Source organism: Lottia gigantea (assembly GCF_000327385.1).
Source record: "Lottia gigantea unplaced genomic scaffold LOTGIsca_18, whole genome shotgun sequence".
NCBI classification, from domain to species: domain Eukaryota; kingdom Metazoa; phylum Mollusca; class Gastropoda; family Lottiidae; genus Lottia; species Lottia gigantea.
Window position 1 is genome coordinate 2432999 of NW_008708301.1, and position 21912 is coordinate 2454910.

Consider the following 21912-nt stretch of genomic DNA (forward strand, 5'->3'; position numbering starts at 1 on the left):
GTTTCAAAAAGACAATCCTATGTAGATTCAGCAGTGTGGGTCAAAATAATTCAATCTTACCACAAAATGGTGTGTGTTGAGTAGTACTGAGATAGTAAGATCCACGTAGATTCTTTGTTTTATCAGCATTGAGACCCATCTGAGGACATCCACCAGAACAGCCATGGCAATCACCATTTTCAAAATCCTTCCAAGACTTACATTTATGAGCTAGAAATTTACAGCTGGATTTAATGGATTCTAGGAAATAATCGTGTGATCGTCCATGACTACAAGATACAGCTCCAGTTATATCTACAATAAATTATAAACAATTCTAACCTTTTTCATTTGGTTTAGACTGAAACCACGCTATGAAGTATGACAATAACGTTAATTTTGTAATGTACTAATAGTAGGTGATGACGTTCATAATGATGAAGGCGATTTTTATAGAGCTGATGTTGATGCCACCAGATCATAATGACAAAGGGTGTGTATCGATTGAGTTAGGTAATGAAAATGTCAATTATTGTAAAGGCCATGCTCTGTTTGATGATAATGTTAATGAATGATGAATATGAGGTTTTCGATGATGTTGATGAAGATTGTGAAGGTTAATATACTCGATGATGATGATGATAATGGTGATAAAACTTACGAGAGAAATCTCCGTGAAGTATATTGTGTAGAACACTGCCAACTGGATTATCACTACATCCAGGTTGGTCCATACCACCATTGGGATAGAAATCTATATGTCCTAGCGGCTTAATCCATCCATAACCTTAGGAAATATATATTTAGATAAGTAAGATTACTACAGAGTTACCAGTTTGATTTCTGAGCCCAATTGCGGTGGAGGGTGTGATTGTTTTTGAGGGTTGTTTTTATTTGTTTTGATCAACAGTTCATATTCTGATGAATTTTCAAATGAGCTGGTTTAGAGGAGTATCAGTTTACTCGGGATGCAGTGTAAATAGGTTTCACTATATTTAAGTCTGAAAATTTTATTCTAAGTCACAATATAGATAAAGGCGATAAGCGACTAGTATAGATTAGTACACTAGTGTACTATAGATAAAATAAAATCTTCGGTCCAATTATATGGTGTCCTGAAAGATAATGCCCCCAGAACCACATATACAGATATACATGTTTACACATAAAAATAACATTATATATTATATCATAAAGAGAATATTCATAAGGAAAAATAAACAGTCACAATTTACCTGCTACCCCAGTAAAATCTGCCCCATCAGAATGGATCACATCAACAAAGTGAGCATCAGAAGCATCAAGATGACGAGAATTGTCAAATTGATCAAACATTGGTTGGGCTGGGTCCATACCTACAACAAAAAGGATGGCAATTACTAGCAGTGTATCACTGGTGTCGTATCACTATCAGTTTATCACTTTTGTCGTTTCAATATCACTAGTTCCTCACTAGCAGCGCATCACTAGTGCCTTTTACAGTTTACTACTTTTGTCGTTTCAATATCAGTGAATCTCTAGAACCGTTTTACTATCAGTGAATCACTAGAACCGTTTTACTATCAGTGTATCTCTAGAACCGTTTTACTATCAGTGAATCACTAGAACCGTTTTACTATCAGTGAATCTCTAGAACCGTTTTACTATCAGTGAATCTCTAGAACCGTTTTACTATCAGTGAATCACTAGTGCCGTTTTACTATCAGTGTATCACTAGTGCCGGTTTAAATCAATGAATCACTAGTGCCGTTTTACTATCAGTGAATCTCTAGAACCGTTTTACTATCAGTGAATCTCTAGAACCGTTTTACTATCAGTGAATCACTAGTGCCGTTTTACTATCAGTGTATCACTAGTGCCGGTTTAAATCAATGAATCACTAGTGCCGTTTTACTATCAGTGTATCACTAGTGCCGTTTTACTATCAGTGTGTAACTAGTAAAGTGTCACTGTCAGTGTTTCACTATCAGTAACAAGTACATCCTCGTGTGTAAGTGTGAAAAGTTCATTAGTTGCCACCAATATTTTGCCAATATGTTGTTTTGGATTTCGGGTTTCTCTCTCTTGTTTTGGATCGTTAGTACTTGTTTTTCATTATCACACTACTCTAACATTACTGAGTAAATGAATGAAACTTACCAGTAATTCTACCAATACCTCTAGCATGGCTTCCGATATTACCACAGATCTGAGCTCCCAGACTGTGTCCAATAAGATGGACATTATTCAGATCAACGTGAGCGGTTGAATGAAGCTTCTGGATGAATAAAGCAGTCTGTTTGGCCACCAAGAAGACATTGGCAGTAGCTTGTTCATACGGAAGCTGAGCACCGTGACCCCAATCAACAATAAATACATTGTAATCTCCCTGTAATGCAAATACCAAAAACATTAAAAAATTACCATCAAGACCTGCAAAGGTGGGAATACCGGCAAAATACGATAGCTCTGTGTTAGCATATGGGCGTAAACCTCTCGCCTGCAGCGTCTGAGAGGGTTCATCCCTAGTGTTTGAAAAAGAGAATCCCCCTTCCCATGGTAGCCCCACTGGTGCCGCAACTGAATGCTGGGACACCATTTAAACAGTGTAGTTTCACAAAGACGTACCATGTATGTTCATTTAGTATAAAATGTAACTTAATACCAAATAGTAGAAAATCACGACGTACTTACTTGGGCTATTAGAGCTGCTTTAGTCACTGGCATCCATCCTGAATTTTTACTATTCATAAATCCATGAATAAGAAATTTGGTTGGTTTACTAGCGGAGAAATGAGAATGACTGATGGATTTAGACCAACTAGAGTGGGAAGCGTTGGCTGCAATAACCACTGGGGATTTACTTTGTCTCGTGTACAGATTAAACGACGTCTGAACATGCGCAGGATCTTGTGGCAATGTTTTTAATTCACTCCACGTTTGAAAACATCCCAAATCACCATAACAATGTTGTTCCCGCTTCTCGTTGGCAGATACTGAAACCAATATGGCGGACACGAGCAGAAGAACGATCATGGTGAAGACCTGTTCTGTTCTCGGTGAATTTTTCATAAAACTATCTTTTTATGAGAATTGTCCAGATTTGTGAAGGTGTGGATAGGTTCCGATAGGGTGCCAGATAAAATAGACTATGATAAGAACGTGTTCTAGTATGATGACGCGATAGGTCTCTCGTGATAATTGGTCTCCTTTTTAAAAAGAGATACTACCTCTTAGGCACATGAAATTTAACTTCTCAAACTTGGTCAATAATAGTATATATTCATCAGTCAGACTCATGGAAGCGTTTTAATAATTACATAGTATTAAGGATAATGACACTTAATACTTTGTTAAATGAATTTATCAGATTATAGAGGGATTCAGCCATGGCACTGAGTAGTTCCACTGAGGAATACAGTGTACTTTTGTTTAAGGCTAAATTTTATGTTCATTCTAAGGGGTAGTATACCTTTAAAGAGACCAGATGGTTTAAACACTTTCCACGTAATTCTACATATTACATTATAAAATTTAGAGAAAGAGGTTACAATCTCATACAGCCTTGCAGACTAAGCTGAAGACTCCAGTACAGCACACATGACTTCAAAGAAGGTCTTTACAACATAGGGACACCATACTTGTGTTGTTACTAGAAAACACCGTTCTTTAATTGTCCACATTGGTGGACATTGTTGTAATTATTTACAGTGATACATTGACGCTAAAAGAAGATCGTTCCTGTTAATCCTGACTTTGCGTTGAAACAAAGAAATGGAACAGATGAAGGTTTTGATAGGGTTGTCTATAATTATTTATTTTATAGGATGTAATGGGGTATGATATAAACTATTGATTAATACAATTTGATGGTCATTGACAAAATCTAAAAGTAAATATAAACGTAAAAGATGGCTTGCAAAAGGCAATAAGCGATGTACATAAATGATATCATAAGAGGAAATTTGTATATAAAGTGTTTATGAGTTATTGATAAAAAATGTATTGATTAAGTAAACGGTGTTCTATTCTATTATGTGTTTCTAAAAATCGTTTTATAAATAGTCAGAATTCAAAAGTGATATTTATTTAGCGGTGAAACCGCCATCCACTAACAAAGAGGTGCCCGTAATATTATCAGCTCCTGGTGAACATAGATATATCACCATTTCAGCAATCTACAACACAAAAAGTAAACAAGATCTTGGATACATCTGATTTGATACAATCTGGTCACAAGAAACTATCACTATAACGTTTTCACAGACTATTTCATTGTGTGTATAAAATCTTCTGCTAATAATATCCAAAAAGAGATTCTATCAGCAAATTTAATTGGGGTGGCTTTATCTTAAATATTAAAAGGTGTTTTACAAGTTTTGTCATGAGAGCAATCATCCTATATGGATATAAACTTCCTGGTACAATTGAATTTACCTGATCAATTGTAATTAGTCTTTGAGTTGGATTCTGTGTTTTAACAAATTCTGCCTGAAATAAGTTTTCAATAAAATACACCATAAAAGAACATAAAGCTTGATTTGGGAAGGAAAAACAGAAAGTCATAAGACTATTCAATCAGTAGCTAATACATGAATTAATTGTAACAAGATGTTTTAGTGTCATGAAATGATCATCAGCGTCATTTTTTAAAAATTCTTGAAATGTGGGGTCTGAAATTGCGATATTACAGAAAAAAGCATGTGATTAACTGCAATGATTCGTAGTTGTCTTGTTTGAATTCATCATACTGATCGTATTGAAAACTGTAGTTATATCTTCCTGTACTATTCAAGCAGTAAAAGTATATCCGCTTTAATAAAGCAGACTTCTGTCATCGCAGAAAATTAGGACGTAAAACTCCATTGTAGTATAATAAACCAGAACGCCATTACAAGCTTAATAAAAAGGATTTTATTTTGTTATTGACACTTCATGAAAAAAGATTGATATATTGTACCTTGGCGTCTTTGTAGGACATCTTCTTTTCCGCAGCATACTCCTCAATTCTGGCCAATCCCACTAAACAAATTAAAACAAGTCAATATCATTACCATTACTTCTGTTGTGACATGGTAAAGTTGGTTAGGTGTAGAAATATGGACAAGTAAAATAAAAACGAGTAAGTAAGCAAGTGATACGCTATCTCCCCATTCGAGCGGGATATTATTAACTGCTTATTAATCTAGTTGTAGCATTTAGAAGTAGATAGAACTTTAAATAAATGAAAACAATGATATGAATATACTACTCCTTTCTTTTGCAACGCTTCAACTCACATACAGGAATTATAAAGCACAAAATAATAACCATGCTTATCGTTTAGCATATTTCTGCGTGCACGTGCACTTATTTTTGACGGTTTATCTGTAAGTTTTGGAGTTTTCGGTCTGTTAAGAACTAGAAAGGGACACCCATCATATCCATACAGTGAACCATAGGTCGTTGAAGTCGTGAAGCCAATAACATCAATAATGTAATAACCGACCAGATTTATATGGATTTGGCACGTTCTGATCATTCAACACAAAAGAACGACAAAGTCGGGTGTCCACAGAAAGGGAAACCTATATGCAATTGCAGATAGCAAGTGTATTGTCTCAGAGGACTGACTCACACAAGGTTCTAGTTTAACAGTACTAATCGTTAAGATACACCAAAGACATGTCAGAATAATATTTCCCCTGGTGACAAATAGTCACAAGAACAAGGTTCTTTTATAACGTAACTTCCACCATCTTCAAGGAACCCTCGGGCAAGGTAGTTCACAAAGAACCCTCTTTGACCATTATCTGGACTCGGCTGTTTGGAAATTCGTTATAAGCATAATATCACTTGCCACTATTCTTGAACCCTGGTTCTTTTACTATGGTTTTCCCATGATTAATCATAGAATCCATTGTCTATGAAACATTAACGTTTTTCGATTTCTCTTCCATTTTGAATTATTATCTCCTGTATGAGAAAGACGAAATTATTTTGCTATAACAAATCTTAGGACAAACCAACCTTGATATAAGTAATTATTACTTACTCGGTGCATCAACAAATCCAGGACATATACAGTTACATGTTATGGAATATGGAGCTGCTTCTAAAGCTACACCCTGAAATATGTAACCTTACAGTGTCAAAATCTTGACAATATGGAGCTCAATATGTGATTGAGGTTATGACGTATGTTAGAATGATAGCATGCATGATTTGACCTAAAATTCAATGGATAAATATAATCCTTGGGTTTGTAGACTTCCCGTTCAATAGGTACAAGCCTAAAATAATGTGTGAGTACATCAACCTACTCCTGGTAATATTTCTGACGAATTCCAGACAGTGGCGGCCCTATTGTGCCCCCAAATGGTTTGCACCCCAATTTATTTTGAACAAATTGACAAATATGATTTTCACACATTTTAGAACCAAATTATCTGTCTGAATGTATCAAATCAATCCAATTTTAAAAGATTTTCGCGGGAGAACCTTATGACTGAAGATTCCATAGAGTTGACGCATTTTGAATTCGGCATCTGTCTCCCCATTGAGTCAGTCTGCCCCCCTTTTGTACCCCTTTTTGGCACCGCCACTACTCCGGACTTACCTTGCTAAACCCAATAATACCAGTTTTTACCGCAGAGTAGGGGGCTCGTCCTACTGAACTAACGTGGCCCATCTGTGATGATAAACTGATTATACGACCCCAATCTGTAAATGAAATTATTACATAATATCAGTGTACATGATAAATAAGAAAAGCCGTATATTTCATTCTAATACCTTTTCTAAGAGAAGATAAAATGAGAACTCTGGAGCATTATCATTTGGTAACAGCCTTAGTGTTACCATTCAAACTTAAACGCTATGAGCAAAAACCTCAAAATAGCTGCTTTTCTGAACGAAACTGCCCAATGAAATGACAGATAAAGATTCTACTTATGTAAAATATTCTTACTTTTCTCCTTCATTTTTGGTATAAAATGTTTGGTGAGTAGAAAGGGAGCAGTAAGAGATATAGCTATCATATTATTCCATACTGAGTTAGGATATTCATCTATATTACAGATATACTGAATCCCTGAAATTACAATAGAGAGTAGTCACCATCTATGTCGTTATTAAGATTAGACTACAAATTGCAATTTAAGAATGTATGAAAATAACGTCAAAATATCGGGTATGTGGTTCATCCTCTGGTCGTGCTTATTCTTTACTTAACTAAGCGCTTTATAACTCTAGTCAATTAGATATGTGTCAGAAGTCTTCGTATGATAGCATATTCTCGATTTCGACTCCTCGCTCCTGTTCTGTGAGTTATTTTCCATTATGCCCAAAGTTCAATACTTGAAGATTGTAAAAATTCGTGTCTTCAGTGTGAGATGAACAGCACAGAAGGAATCACTTGATTTCCTAAGGCCCCGTAAGGTACATGCAAGGATTAGTCGTGAACTTCATTAAAGGCACGAACCTGCATTGTTTATAAGAATATCTATACCATCAGGAAAACGCTTTAAAACAGTCTCACAGAATTTTAGAGTCGATTCTTCCTTGATTAAATCTCCTTCTATAAACTCGAACCTTCCTTTAGGATATTTTCTAACAAAAAATAATCAAGAAACATGAAAACAAATTTCAAGGACGTTTCAATACAGAGATCAACAAACACATGAAACCATAAGTGATAAAAAAAAAAATGTTCATGTAATATGTCTCTGTCTCAGTTTCGGTACAAATTGAGGGTGACTCAAAATGTTACACATGTACAGTATATAATTCTGTTTTTTTAGGTTACACAAAATTTCCATTATATAGCGTAGTGTTAACTTTAAGAATGTAAAATAAACCCATTACATTCTTGTAACGATGAGAAAACCGACATTTACAACAATATATTGTGGCTTAATTGCACATCCACAAAGAGGACCTTGTTTGTAATAACATGCTGATGCTGGTTAAAAGATAGATTAGATTAGTGATGACAGTACTACTTCAATACAATGCTTTTATGCAATCATAAATTGTCATCTGAAGAATACAAATCTATCTATATACATATATTATGCTCCTCAAAATCCAAGAATACATGCCCTCATATCCCAATTTTAAGAGATTATTTTCAGTTTGATTTTCAAGCAAAAAATTGCAACCAATTCTCAATCGACTTGCACTAATGCAATGACATGGATGCAAACTTGCGGATTCTTGTCTTTTAAATATCAGAGCCTTTACTATTTCAATCGCATACATGTATTTGATAATTATCATTTCACTGGTCATAACCTCTATTTGTTCTTGTGAACATCATATTTAAGATAACGAGGTGCGGCGAAAATAGGGAAAACTAATTTTTATCCTTTGATAATATCTGACAGACCCCATCATGATATATAATGTTCTCAAACAGTTATAACTACCTTACATAGTCAACAGATTGAAATTAAATCGTGTTTTATCAAAGAAGGAGTGTGAAGAAGGAATAGCATTAAAATCATTATGTTTATTAAATATTAGATGTACTTACTCTGCAAAATCTTTCAAAATATCATGGATCAAATCAGGTTCCCCTAAACCGGTTATAACAACCGAACATCCTTTAGCTGCTAAATGATGAGCTATTCCTAAACCAATTCCGGTAGTAGATCCAGTAACTACTGCAAGTTTCCCAGTTAAATCAACCATTGTTCTTGTGGGAATTTGTCGGTCTGTAGGTAAGAATAGATCTATTGTGTGAAAATAGGTTTTCGAAATGAGAAGTATTAAACCCCTGTAGAAAACTTACACCTAAACCAATTGCAAAAAAATGATTCTGATATTACTGTTGTCATAAACCGCACACTTAGACAGTTCCCACCCCAGAGGTCGCGTGACAAAATTTACAGATATCACGCAAAAAGTTCACAGTTCCAAGACTGGTTTCTTCTTCAGTTTAGAGGCATTTTACAGCTATCGAAAAGAACAGCAAAATAATTCCATACTTAAATAGAATACTGGAGCTGCCAACAATGTTATAATGATCCTATTGCATTATAGAGTATGTAATAATAGGCTCAGGACACATTTTAGAATATTGTTTTATGGAACTTAAGTCGGTACAATATCTGTAAAACGGACTAATAACTTGATTATGTGCAAAGTAAAGATAGAATTTTTTTTCATATAATAAAGACATCTACGTACATAGGTTAAAGGTCATGCACTCAAATTAATTCATGATGTCAATTATCATGTTAAATTTAGGAATGAGTGGTGATGGTGGCCCCATTTGTCTGAAGGCGTACATAGGTCTAGCTTTCAGTTGTCCATAAGTGAACACATACGAAGTTCCTTTCTGCATCTTGTAAATGTTCAGATTTGCATGTTTATGAATCATAACATAGCTATAGTTTCACTATCGTATTATACAAAAAAATTCAATCAACGCCTCTAAAAATCAGGCTTTGACCTGCAGAAACAAAAAAAACTGTAATCTTACCCGATTATAATGTGCTGCTCTATGGGTTGGTGTGTTGGGAGATAAAAGTGTGTGACATATACAGTCTAGCTAGATATACACTGTTATCTTCATACCTATATCATAACCTATCCTTGTCTATATTCAACTGGTGATTGTAATGTAATATTTGTATATGCACTCGAGTTTTAGAGATAAATATGACTTGCTGGTTGTCTTTTCTGAGGCAGGGTGTGCTAACACTATCGAAAATCATATGCAATAAGCTATCGCAATCTGTATACAGCTTCTTGTAGTAAATACACTTTCAGTGTGAGGTATTAGACCCGTCCCTTGTGGTGTTGTGACCTTGTGGCCTGACCCTATACCCTGTATCCATAAGACGTTCCCTTGTGACGTTTGCAATGTACACATACGAGCGTTGATGGGGATGCATATAAACACAAGACACAACTACAAAACTACTGATTATTATCTCGGCTATGAACCCGTCTACTAAATACCAGAAAGAATAGGAGGATACCTTTATTGCATTTATTTTCCTCGATAATGCTTATCTCAGAAGCCAACATCTCTTCAGACAACGCCCACGGTGCTGGCATTATTGCGGTCTTGCAATGAACTGTGGATGAATTCCACACAAACTTCATAGTAATCTTATGAAATATATTTCTTTTCTGTAAATTCAACAAAACAATGCTGTGGACGTAAGTTAGTTTGTTTGTGAAACACACGTAAGAGTTTGCGTAAGATAATCTTAAGTCTAATATTTTAGTGAAACATATTAATTTTATACACAGACTATTCATATCAGTTCTTCCAGTCCTCTCTTCAGATTTCTTATAACTAGTAACTCTCAAATAACTATTAAATCTGATTCTTTGTTGGATTGAGCTATGTGGTCTTGGGCTCATTGGATTAATGACATCAGTGAACATCTATTAACTCTATGTAAGTGAGGAATGGAGCAGTTAGATATATTTATCTATAATCCAATAGGGTATTAACACATGCACAGGTAACTAGTGTAGGCTTAAAAATATTTGTGCAATTTTCTGATGACTACAAAACACTTGATCAAAAACAATTTACATTCCTTATTGCACACATTAAAGACAGCTAAAGCTTATTACTGTCTACATAATAAATACTTTCAATAAATTTTCAGTGCAATTCAAATGTTTTAAATAAAACCAATCAAACTTAAAAATCTGTCATAAACATTCAACCCTTTCAAAAAAGACACACTTTAAGATCTAGATTTGCATTGTTTATTTTTTAAATATCTAGACCATTATTTTTTCCCCTTTTTCTTTTTTCCCTGTGATGGTTTCAATGAGGTAGAAGCAAGAAGAGATTGTGAGGAACGTTTCAAGTCTTCAATAGCAGTAGACACTTCTTCTCCTAAACATTCTAACTCTTTATACTCTTCCTCTATGTTCGAGGGAGCTTCCCGTAATATTTCACACAATTTCACCATATGAACAGCTTTTTGATAGGCTTCTGTGATATTTTCATTTAATTGATGGAGATTGATAGAATTTGAGTCTGATTTTTCTTCTTGATCCTCTTCTAAATCAACTGAAATAAATGAGAACATTATGCTCAAAACTGATTGAAATATAACACTGGATATTTGTTTCATTTTCTTTGAAGTAGGTTTCTTCATAAGCAAATTAAATTTGAATATCTCCACCTCGCCGGGCAATGCCATTCTTTCTACCTATTAGTTCTGTCAACTATGAAAAAATAATCCGCCTTCATTATTGCTTTTCACATCAATTGAAATTTTAAGAGAAAATATTATCTTTACCGGTGCTATTTCCATTCAAAATATCAGCTGAATTGAATTTGGTAAAAACCACGTCATCATTTGGCGCCTCCTCTATATCCTTGGAAATATCGGATAGAGTTGGCATCTTTGGGCGTTCAACAAAACTCTTGGCCATTATTAATCAATAAACCACTAAATGCCTGCATCTAAATTAATCAATCGGTAAAAATACATCGGATTTTCCCTCCAGGTGTGCAATGTTTACATCCTTACAGGTGCTTTATTGTTTTCCTGACATAGAAGATTTCAATGGAAGGGGAATAACTCTTATATAACTCAGACAACAGTGATGTATAGTACCATCACAAGTATGGAAATTTGTAACCTTTAGAGCTATACCCCTAAAATCATTCAATAAAAATTTATCAATTCTAAGAAATTCCATTGTTATTATCATTCCTTCTATTTAAGAAAAAATTGGCAGTACCGGTAAGTAAGTTTTTATGATCAAGATCCAATAATGAACCGACAGCCCCCCGGCATTGCCGGTTAGTTTTTCATGGGAAAGATACAAGTTTTCACCATAGAGTTATAAATAATATATATCTCTATGGTTTTCACAAATCTAACAACAATTTCAAAGGTCATATTCAAGTTTGCATCTATTTGGCAAATTTATTCAAGAGAAAAATTCCTCCAACGACCTGCATTTAACACCATCATAAACAGAGTTCTTTCCCTTGCAACTTTGGACCATTTTTGCTTTGATGATATAAATTCTTCTTTCATGGAAACAATTTTCATTAATCATCGATTTATGTAAAAGGATCAGTTCAGAACTTTCCGAGACATCTCAAAGGCTAGGCTGAAAAATATATTAGATTTAAATTAAACCCTTTGGAGTACATAAAATAACATTAAAACCATTTTATGATGCTGTTTCATCAGATTTTACCTTTACTCTAAGTGAAAGTAAATAAGATATAAATCGATACGAAGTGAGCCCACAAAAACTTTTGATGGGAGAACAATCTAATGCATACCCAGTAATGATATTATTCAAACATATTATAATGGCACAAATCAATTAACATAGGTTCTCCATATGGAGACTGGGTTTTTTGATACCTAAGAGAACATAATTCATTGAATTTAATCAACAAGATTTAGTGTTACCTTTTGACCCCAGTATAATTAGCATATATAGTCCCCACCCCGCGGGCCATTCAATTTCTAATTAGAAAGCAGCAGGCACTTGTTATGTTGTTGCCAGCGTACAAAACTGACTGACAAATGTGACCGTTGACCGATATAATATTTACTTTCAAAATAATTTAATACGGTAAGGAAGAGGCTGTAAAGGGCTTTAACTTTATATTTGTATAGGCCTACACGCATGGAATCTGCTTTTACTTTTGGTTAAACTTTTAATAAAAAGTTAAGATTAGAAGAAGTTATTTGTTTTCGAAAGTCATGCTTGAACAATAAAGTGCTATGAAAAAAAATAACGTGCAAATTTAGTTTATCTGTGTCAAAATTTCATATGAGAAATGAATGTTTGCTTGATTTAGGAAAACTTAAACAGGGTTTTTTTGTCTTTTCAAGACTTCCGGCCATTCATTGCTTTGTTTTGTGATGTGAGGGAATTTAACCTTTAACCTCTCTACGCAGGCGCACTTCTACCCACATGATTAAATTAACCAATCACAGCAGACAGATGGCCGACGCCGCCAAGCTCGTTTTGTAAAGGAATTGATGGAAAATAGGCCAAATTTAATGACAGATATCTCTAATAATACGACAGATCAGAAATATTGATGTCGGAATTTCAAAACATGGATATTTGAACTCTCAATTTAAGAAGTAGTGAAGTCCACGATTCCTTGGGAAATAACTAAAAATTGCTGTCAAAGTCGAATGGAGTAGTAATTTGTGTCGCCATTTTGGTAGTAGAAGTTTAAACCTTGGAAAACCCTTGCCATTCCATCGCATTTCAAGATGCAAACGTGATTTGGTATTGGCATTATTATAGTTCATCAAGTCAAGATTTGTAGGAAAGGCTGAAAATCACCATGGCGAATTCAAATACTACTCTAGCGGGCTTGTGGATGGACGATGGTAAGAGGTTATTTTGGCGTTGAAAATGAAACGAATAGACTGGGTGAAAATGGGGAAGTACTGTACTCAAGTCAAGTTGACAGCATGGTTTTGAGTTTAGTACGGTAATGAACTGATGCAGATCTTAAAGGCCTTGTCAGGTGGATTTTAAGTACCGGTATTATGCTATTTGTTATCCAGGGCTTGTAGGTACCACATAGATCTCTCAAATTTTATGCACAGCAGAGGTTATGGATGGTAGATCTATTATGTCATTGATTTATGCAATTTACACTAGGAATTTATAGATCTAAATCTATTCTAAAAAAATGTTGAGCAATCTGTTGGTGTTGTTTTACAAATGTCATCAAAATCAAATTAATGTCAATGTCATGTGACAAGACATAATTGATAGGTAAATCTAGAAGTAGATTGTAGACTATGCCATGGATTATGCCATGGGTATCAGAAATTAAAATTCACAATGTCGATAGCCTAATAAGACTCAACTCATGATATTATATTTAAAGCTCTTGGTCAGTTATTCAAACAATTACGATTTTAGTAGCATGTCCTTTTGGTCACTTATTGGTTGCAAGCTTTTCTTCTGTCACAGAGATTCAATTATTTATAGCTTTAAGTGATTAAGCGTTTACGCAAGCTAATTGATTGGTAATTTACAAGCTTCCACCAATGATTGTCTGGCAGCATCTATTATTAAGTCTTAAAGGATGTTTACACCTCTTGTACAAACTTCACTACTCTTTTCTTTGATCTCTTCAAACAACTGTAGGTAACTGTACTGGAACCATATAAAGTAAATGTTTGCAATTTGGCTAGTCAGTTTGGCTGGTGTTTAAAAGGTTATTTGCCCAGCTTTTTACATACTATAAGGTGTTTATTGCACTGATGATGGAGAAATTATCTGAACATCAGTTAAGCTCTGTCTTATTTGAATCAAATTGTATATTTCAGGTCAGTCGAGCCCAGTAAAAACAGTACAGATAACTCCCTCAAAATCAACAGAGTTACAGGAAAATATTGTCAAATTTTATAAAGATAGTGGACTAGATGGTGTAGCTAAAGAGGTGAGGAGAATATTGGCTGAGTTCACAGACCAGTGACTGTCAAAGCCCCAAATTGCTTTAAAAGGGACAGATGTGCCATTTTGGGGGGTTGATTTAAGTCTAGAATATATGTATAAATAGTCTTCAGAGTTTCTAGACATGTACAAAAATCACATAATTCCTTTAAAAATACTTCAAACTAGGAATTTTACTCACTAATTCTGTGTATATCTTTTCTATATATGACACATCTTAAAATGATGAGTCGTCATTCAAACACAGATAATTCTGGACACATTTGAAGGCTCACATTTCGACGGTGAGCGGTGAAATTTATTACTGATTGGCTAAGCTGAAAAAAAAATTCTGTTTGAGACTTAAGTATGATTAGTCAAAAAGAATGGCACATCTGTCCCTTTAAATGGAGTTTTGATCAGATTTTTATGATTATTTGTGGACTATCCAAGCAGCTAATCAAGTCAAATTATGTCACTCAATTTAAAAAAAAAAGTGAGAAAGTCTCATTTCATCAACTGCGTGCCAAAGGGGGTATAATTGGACATTGTTGAACAATCTTTTGCAAATTATAGATCCAGATCAATGAAAAACCTATCCACCAGTAGCTTGGTTTAATTGCCTCCAAATTGGTATCTTTAATTGTTCCAGTTGCTTATTCTTTTGGACTAATGGCCAAACCACATGAAAACTTGTGACTTGGGTCTGATCTGAAGAGACAAAAGTGACATTATGGAAAGAAGATTTGCTTGAACTGACAAGTGTTTCAGGTTACTTCAGAATCAGAATACTAGATATATTTTTTTTTATTATATTGAAATTTCTAGACTATTATTTCTCTAGTCTCAAGTGAATTTCCAATATAAAATGTTGTGTATAAGAATGTGTTAATGATGTTATAGAATGAATGTGATGGTATTTCATGTTCTGCCTCACTGACTTTTCTATTGTCATCAATTCTATAGAAAAAAACATTGATCATAGTTGAGAGAAAGGTCATAGGTCAACTGTCGCCTTCCACCTGGCCTATATTTAAATATGAATGAAGTGAATTGTTACTAGTAATACAGTCTAGGTTCTTTTCTATTTGAGTCTTGGTTAATTGACACATTTCAAATTGAGTTTGAAAATACAAATTCTGAACTATCTAATACAAATTCTGAACTATCTAATACAAATTCTGAACTATCTAATACAAATTCTGAACTATCTAATTATGCAAATTTTGACATCAATAAAACTGAAACTCTTACAATATTCATAAAACTCAAAGAGACAGGCCTTACATTCCAAGATTCAGTCTGCTAACAGTGACTAATGATAAAAAGTTAGCTCAATTCTAAGAGCTCTTTTTCTTTTATTTACACAAATAATACAATAACTTATTGATATGGTTCATGAACAAATTTTATGTGGACAAATACTCTGTGAACGCTTCAAACTAATAACTTCTTTTATCTTGGGGACAAGAATTATAGCATTCGAATGTTATGTAGAGAGACTGTAGAGATGCTGAATTGATAAACCCAGTTACTGAATGTTGTCAGCTTTAAAATGATGTGGGACAGGCTTGAGAAATAACAAGTGGAACTGAATTGTTTTGATGCAGAGTTGATTATTTTGTATTGCAAGCCGGGTTCTAAATAGTTTTATTTCAAAACATTTTAGGTTGGTATAATGGATTCTAGTGGTGGATTGAGAGGTTTTCGAGAACAAACTCCCCAAAAACAACAAGGTATGGTACAGATTTGATATGTACTGTATGTAACAATGTCACCTAATGCCACTTTGAATATATATATTTAATGTTTTGACCATTATCAAGTCTAGAACAGATACTACACTTCGATCTTAAGATGCAGGCAGGCGAACGGTCTTAGATCGCCGACTCAAATTTTGAGTAAAATCTCACTAGTGCCCGTGCTTCAATGACAAGATTATCGCGTTTTCGACAAGATATTTTTCTTGGAGTGAACCCTAACCCTCACAATCTCACACAGTCACATGTATAAGGTATGTATGTATTTCTGTGAATTTATTTCAGCCTACCATCTTGTAGCCATCCAGTCTCCTGTCAAAATGTCTCCTCAACCTCAAATATTACCTAAAATCATGCAGCAACAGGTAACTTGAAATTTCTTTTATTACTGCTCAGGCTCTTCTCACAAAAACTGACCTTTAATGAATTAAGCAATCTCTTCATTTTATTAGTCACACACTAAATGGATTGATGATTAAAATAATTTATGTATCTCCTAAAATCTAGAATGTACTATATTTAATTTAATGTAATCTTATTGGCCATATCAAACTATTTATATGCCTGAGGTAGTTGTTTCTGGGGTCTAACAGCAATTTATGATGCCCAGTAAAACAGACCAGTACTGTTACTTGTTCTTATTCAGAGTAATGTTACAATTGTTTTATATTAAGGAATTATTCTATTGAATTCCACTTAAAATCAACATTCAATTTAAATTATATTGTTTCAGATAATTCAAGCTAGTCCAACCACCCAAACAGTTCAGATGGATCCCACCTCTCCATGGGGAAGTGCGAGGAAACGACCAGGAGATCTGATTATTTATGATAATGATTATGGCGATGGGTGAGTAAATAATTAAAACTATCTTATATAAGAAAAAAAGTATTTGATACCTTGTTCTAAGTAGTCAATTCTCAGTGAAATGCAATATTATGATGGAATTCAGTCGAGTGTATATGCGCCAGCCAGAATAGTTTATGAAATTTTGTCACGTGTTGGTTCAGTCAGAAATTGTTTGTTCATGTTTTCAGTAAAAGGGGAAAGAAAGGTGATAAAGGAGGGAAAGGTTTACGCCATTTTTCTATGAAAGTTTGTGAGAAAGTCCAAAGAAAAGGAGTAACGTCATATAATGAAGTTGCTGATGAACTGGTAGCAGAATTTACTGATCCTAGAAACATGCAGTCTCCTGTTGAACAAGTTGTAAGTAGGCAATGATATTGTCGCAAGTTACCAGAACTTTTGAAACCCTTAGTATTTTAATATTGTCAAAAGTAGACATGTGAATATTTTAAGATAGACAAGTCTGAAAATTTCTCCATTTGCGATTTAGTTGAAAAAATAGAACTTTTACTCAACCATATCTCTCTGTGTGCATGTGCATCTTTGTCTCTGTTTTTTGCACTGCCCCTCCATATTTGATTCAAGCTCTATATCGAACTTTGCCACTTTGATGTATGTTTTGCCATAATAGTATGTGCCAGAACAAATGCCCTGAATTTCATATTTAAAATATTTCTATCTACAGGGTTATGATCAGAAGAATATCAGAAGGCGTGTCTATGATGCGTTAAATGTATTAATGGCAATGAATATTATATCTAAAGAGAAAAAAGAAATCCGATGGATTGGACTTCCCACTAATTCAGCTCAGGAATATCAGACTTTAGAGGTTCGTACTGTCATAATGTGTGATGCAGGTAGAGCAAGCAGACTTGGAAAATTGTGTCCTATTTGTTGTGCATAAGGGTTTGAAGCAGTGGATTTGTCAAACATTCACAATGAATGGTGGCCTCAAATCATAATTTATGCCTAAAGAATGTTTCTGAGTTTTAAAAACTAAACTCATGGGTTTCAGTATAAGGCAGTAGGATATTAAATCTCATTTTTTCTCCTGACTCTGTTTGAATCTGATATATATTGAAGAACATTTGAATATATATGTATTGTGTATTATAGGCCGAGAAACAACGTAGAATGGAGAGAATAAAACATAAAACACAACAATTACAGGAACTTATATTACAGGTAAATATCATTTAACTTATCTTAATATTGTTATACCTCATCTTCCTATTATATACTTTAAGACATTTAAATAAATAAGAACACATAATAATTATTATCTTGTGCTTGATAAAGATTCCTGTATGTGAATTGAAACGTTGCAAAAGAAAGGAGTAGTATATCCATATCATTGTTTTCATTTATTTAAAGTTCTATCTACTTCTAAATGTCATTTAGAGATTTTACTTCAAGACATTTATAAAACTATAACAAATTTTCACATACTATTGATTTATAATATTAATACTATAAACATAGAAGTCAAACACAACATTTTTTTTATACAGAAGACAACCTTTTTGCCACCTTTTCTGTCTTAGACTAAAAATGTTTTGGAATGACCTTTTTACAAAAAATTGATTACAACCTTTAGAGAATAGAGTGCCGTTTATTCATTGTTTCTATAGGATTTCCTGTCCTTAATTAAAATATTTCTTTTATTTTGTAGCAAATAGCATTCAAGAATTTAGTCCAGAGAAATAAAGATAATGAAATGAAACATGGTGCCCCAGCTAATAATTCTGCTATACAATTACCGTTTATTATAGTCAATACCAGTAAAAAAACAGTTATAGACTGTAGTATATCTAATGATAAGTATGTATTCTTCTGTTTATTTGCAGTCTTGTCAATTTTCTTAGCTTATAGGAACTTTAGTCTAATCTCCAAGATGATTACTTACTGTTGTGATGTTATAAACACATTGTTTAAGATAGAAAAGTTAAAGAGATTTGTTCAAATTTGAGAAATAAAATCACATGAAGTTATCTGTAGTTTTCTGTAGATTTGAACAATTTTAGAATTCTATTCATCTGATAGTCAATTTCCTTGATATGATATTTATTTCTATTATTATTTCCTTTAATTAAGAATTTGATAGACCTTATAGAATGAGGGTTTCAGAGTTCTGAAGAATTCTTCCACTGATTTATGATGTTAATCTTTAATCTACTTTAATCTTATTGTTTTTTTTGTTTTTTTTTTAGAGATGAGTATTTATTTACGTTTGATAATACGTTTGAGATACATGATGATATAGAAGTGTTAAAAAGAATGGGTATGGCGTTTGGTATGGAGAAAGGACAGTGTACAGAAGAAGATTTACAAAAAGTAGTTAGAATGGTACCTAAAGCTCTGGAACCGTATGTAACAGGTTAGTTTATGAGTTAACGGTCCAATAAAAACATCACCTTATTAGTGCAAAGCAGGCGACACTCATGATTCTCTGAGTTACAGATGTTTTTGGAATAATTCTTGTAACTAAATGCAAATGAAATCGTTCAACCTGTGTAGTTCTAAACAATGACTACTGATTTGTATGATCTATGCAAGCAACTAATATTATGTGATAACTCTTTAAACACTTCCTTTGATAAAAGTGTAAATTTATGTTGTGTAAAAGTATTCAGCGCAAAAGTAAGATGTAAAAATATTTTATGAAAGTATGATTATTTTTGTAGATATGGCATGTGGTAGTAATGTTATAACTACAGTTTCGTCAGGGATACGACCTATTGACCCTACAGATATAGGTTACCAACAAAAACAGTAGGTTACATCCACATTACAACTAGTCAGACAAGACATTATAGCAGACTCGGCTTCCATGTAAATTATCAAAAACAAAAGAAGAAATTTTCAGACCTGAACCCTGTTGAGACAATTTGGTGAAAGAAGACTTTTTAAACATCCAATTGACATCTATTTCTATCACCAGTGGATAATTAACTGAAATATTTTGTTAAGTTTAATACAAGGGATTTGAATTTGTTAATCTCTCTTTCAGATATCAACAACAAAGTCAACAACAGGCAGCAATCATGCAGAAACCATCATATACAACATTAACTTCTGATCCCGAGGTTATTAATGCTACCGAAATACTCTCACGTCAATCTAGCTTAGCTTCACACACAGCCACCGAAACACCTTCCGAAAACTTCTCAGATGAGGAAACAGACTCTGAATCGGAAGAGATGGCATAGTACAGTCAGTGTCCTATTGAAATATAGCAATAATTGTTTCTACAGCTCCAAGTTGAAGGGTCAAGGTTGTTACGCTACAGTGTCTTGTTATATGAACCTATCATGTGACACATTGTTTTAATAAGTGCCGATATTTGTTTCCAATGTTTGCTGGTAATTTTTAAGATTGTTATATGTAGATATTGTTTATTAGCTTCCAATCATGGAGATTTTCTTATTTATAGTTACTACCATTATAATTACAGAATAAGTAGTTTTCTTTAATTCAAAGGCAATAACGCGTAAAGTATTGTTTTCAAGATATTAGCTCCTTATTTTGTAATGATTCAAGGCAACTGCCTTGACTATTAAATTGCAAAACCAACTACTGTTTAAACATTCTGTTTAAATGTAATGAATGTCTATTAGCAAACAAGATTAGTATTTAGTAATCATGTAAAAAGTCAATTTCAGTTATCAACAATTATATTTTCTTCAAAATACATCCTACCTCAAATTGTCCGAGATGAGAATCTTTGAAATACTGTATTATAAAAGGATATAGCCTTCTAAATGACTTTTAAGAGCATTATGACCTTAATCTGGGTCGGTTTGGTAAGAATAATAATGTTATCCGTGGGCAATTACAGATGATCTTAATTTGTAGGACAAATAATAGTATGTCAGATGTCAGAGATATATAATATTTAGATGACTATATCCTTTTCACTAGAACCAGTGTGTAGTCTGCCTTATAAAGTAGAGTTTCTTGCTTGTTACTGAGGCTGTTAGTGGCTGAATTCCCTTGATGTTCAAATACCATGTTATCTCATTGGCTGATATATGTTGACATCAATTTTTATATGGAATATCTTTACAAATAATTAATTTTAAATCAATTAAGTTGATGATTTATGATTTGGTTATTTTATTAGTAAGTTATTATGATCATGCTTCAATTAATAGTTTCTATATACAATTTAGGGTATATTTGTTGGATTGATTTACAAGATTATTGCTACTTAAATTAATTTAATATTGATGTGTGTTATATAAATACAGAGCTGAGTACATTGGGTAACAATTGTATTTAATTATATTTTCAAGTATTTTTGACTGATCCATATTAAAGAAGATAATTATGAAGATATTGGAATTGTCAAAAGAACACATTTATTAAACTAGGTTACATGTAGTTTAAAAATCTACTGTTAGGGTATAATAATCTAGGACTGTCTAATATTTCTTCCTTGTACTTTCGTTTAGTTTGAAATTTCTGTACAAACAAATAATTGTATATTTACTATTTTGTTTTAATTATTTAAAACCAAGCAATATATAATCTGTCAGATTTTTAATTCAATTGAAATCCATTCATTTACCAAGATATGATGAAAAGTGCTAGAAAATTTTATAATTTTTTGTTTTTTAGCCAATCTGTAGAACCTAGTTACATGTATATCAATGTTAACTTCTTGGGTTAAAAATTGACTGCATTTGCCAGTACTAGTTATATCTGATATCTTAATTTCTGGCTGTGAATTCAATTTATTCTGTAAAGAAGTTATTTATTTTTTCACAGATTCATGCTGTTAAATGTGCTATTATGTCTGTTTATTTTTACAGAAACGATCTTGCAGTTTATGTCAAATTTTGAATTGATAAAGGGACAGTATGAACTAGTATACTAGAAACAGGAGGGTGGTTAAAAGAGAGTTATATATATTATTACTGCCAGTATGTCAGGCTGCCATCATGTATTA

The 21912-nt window shown here is 33.3% G+C and overlaps 4 protein-coding genes across 4 annotated transcripts; 1 reads left to right on the forward strand and 3 right to left on the reverse strand.

Moving 5' to 3' along the window:
* Nucleotides 1–40: 40 nt before the first annotated feature.
* Nucleotides 41–2994, reverse strand: LOTGIDRAFT_113919 (hypothetical protein; the record flags this gene model as incomplete). The annotated part of the gene is made up of 5 exons (XM_009052293.1): nucleotides 41–282; nucleotides 677–766; nucleotides 1215–1334; nucleotides 2119–2347; nucleotides 2653–2994. 5 exons carry the CDS (start codon nucleotides 2992–2994, stop codon nucleotides 41–43), a joined length of 1023 nt encoding a protein of 340 aa, XP_009050541.1.
* A 1049-nt stretch (nucleotides 2995–4043) lies between these two features.
* On the reverse strand, nucleotides 4044–8631 carry LOTGIDRAFT_113742 (hypothetical protein; the record flags this gene model as incomplete). Its single annotated transcript, XM_009052294.1, has 7 exons — nucleotides 4044–4136; nucleotides 4396–4493; nucleotides 5993–6065; nucleotides 6557–6660; nucleotides 6908–7030; nucleotides 7421–7548; nucleotides 8474–8631. 7 exons carry the CDS (start codon nucleotides 8629–8631, stop codon nucleotides 4044–4046), a joined length of 777 nt encoding a protein of 258 aa, XP_009050542.1.
* A 1226-nt stretch (nucleotides 8632–9857) lies between these two features.
* Nucleotides 9858–11421, reverse strand: LOTGIDRAFT_231246 (hypothetical protein). Its single transcript, XM_009052295.1, has 2 exons — nucleotides 11217–11421; nucleotides 9858–10984 (listed from the first exon to the last, which is right to left on the reverse strand). Exon 2 carries the CDS (start codon nucleotides 10339–10341, stop codon nucleotides 9865–9867), a length of 477 nt encoding a protein of 158 aa, XP_009050543.1. The 5' UTR covers nucleotides 10342–10984; nucleotides 11217–11421; the 3' UTR covers nucleotides 9858–9864.
* Nucleotides 11422–17153: 5732 nt separating this feature from the next.
* Nucleotides 17154–19343, forward strand: LOTGIDRAFT_114027 (hypothetical protein; the record flags this gene model as incomplete). Its single annotated transcript, XM_009052296.1, has 5 exons — nucleotides 17154–17321; nucleotides 17647–17790; nucleotides 18078–18146; nucleotides 18634–18782; nucleotides 19172–19343. Coding segments are annotated over 5 exons (702 nt in total), but the record flags the coding sequence as incomplete, so codon positions are not given.
* Between the last annotated feature and the right edge of the window lie 2569 nt (nucleotides 19344–21912).

Excerpts from the sequence above, each read along its gene's own strand:
- LOTGIDRAFT_231246 (XM_009052295.1), bottom strand. The coding sequence starts at position 10,341 with ATGTTCACTGATGTCATTAATCCAATGAGCCCAAGACCACATAGCTCA.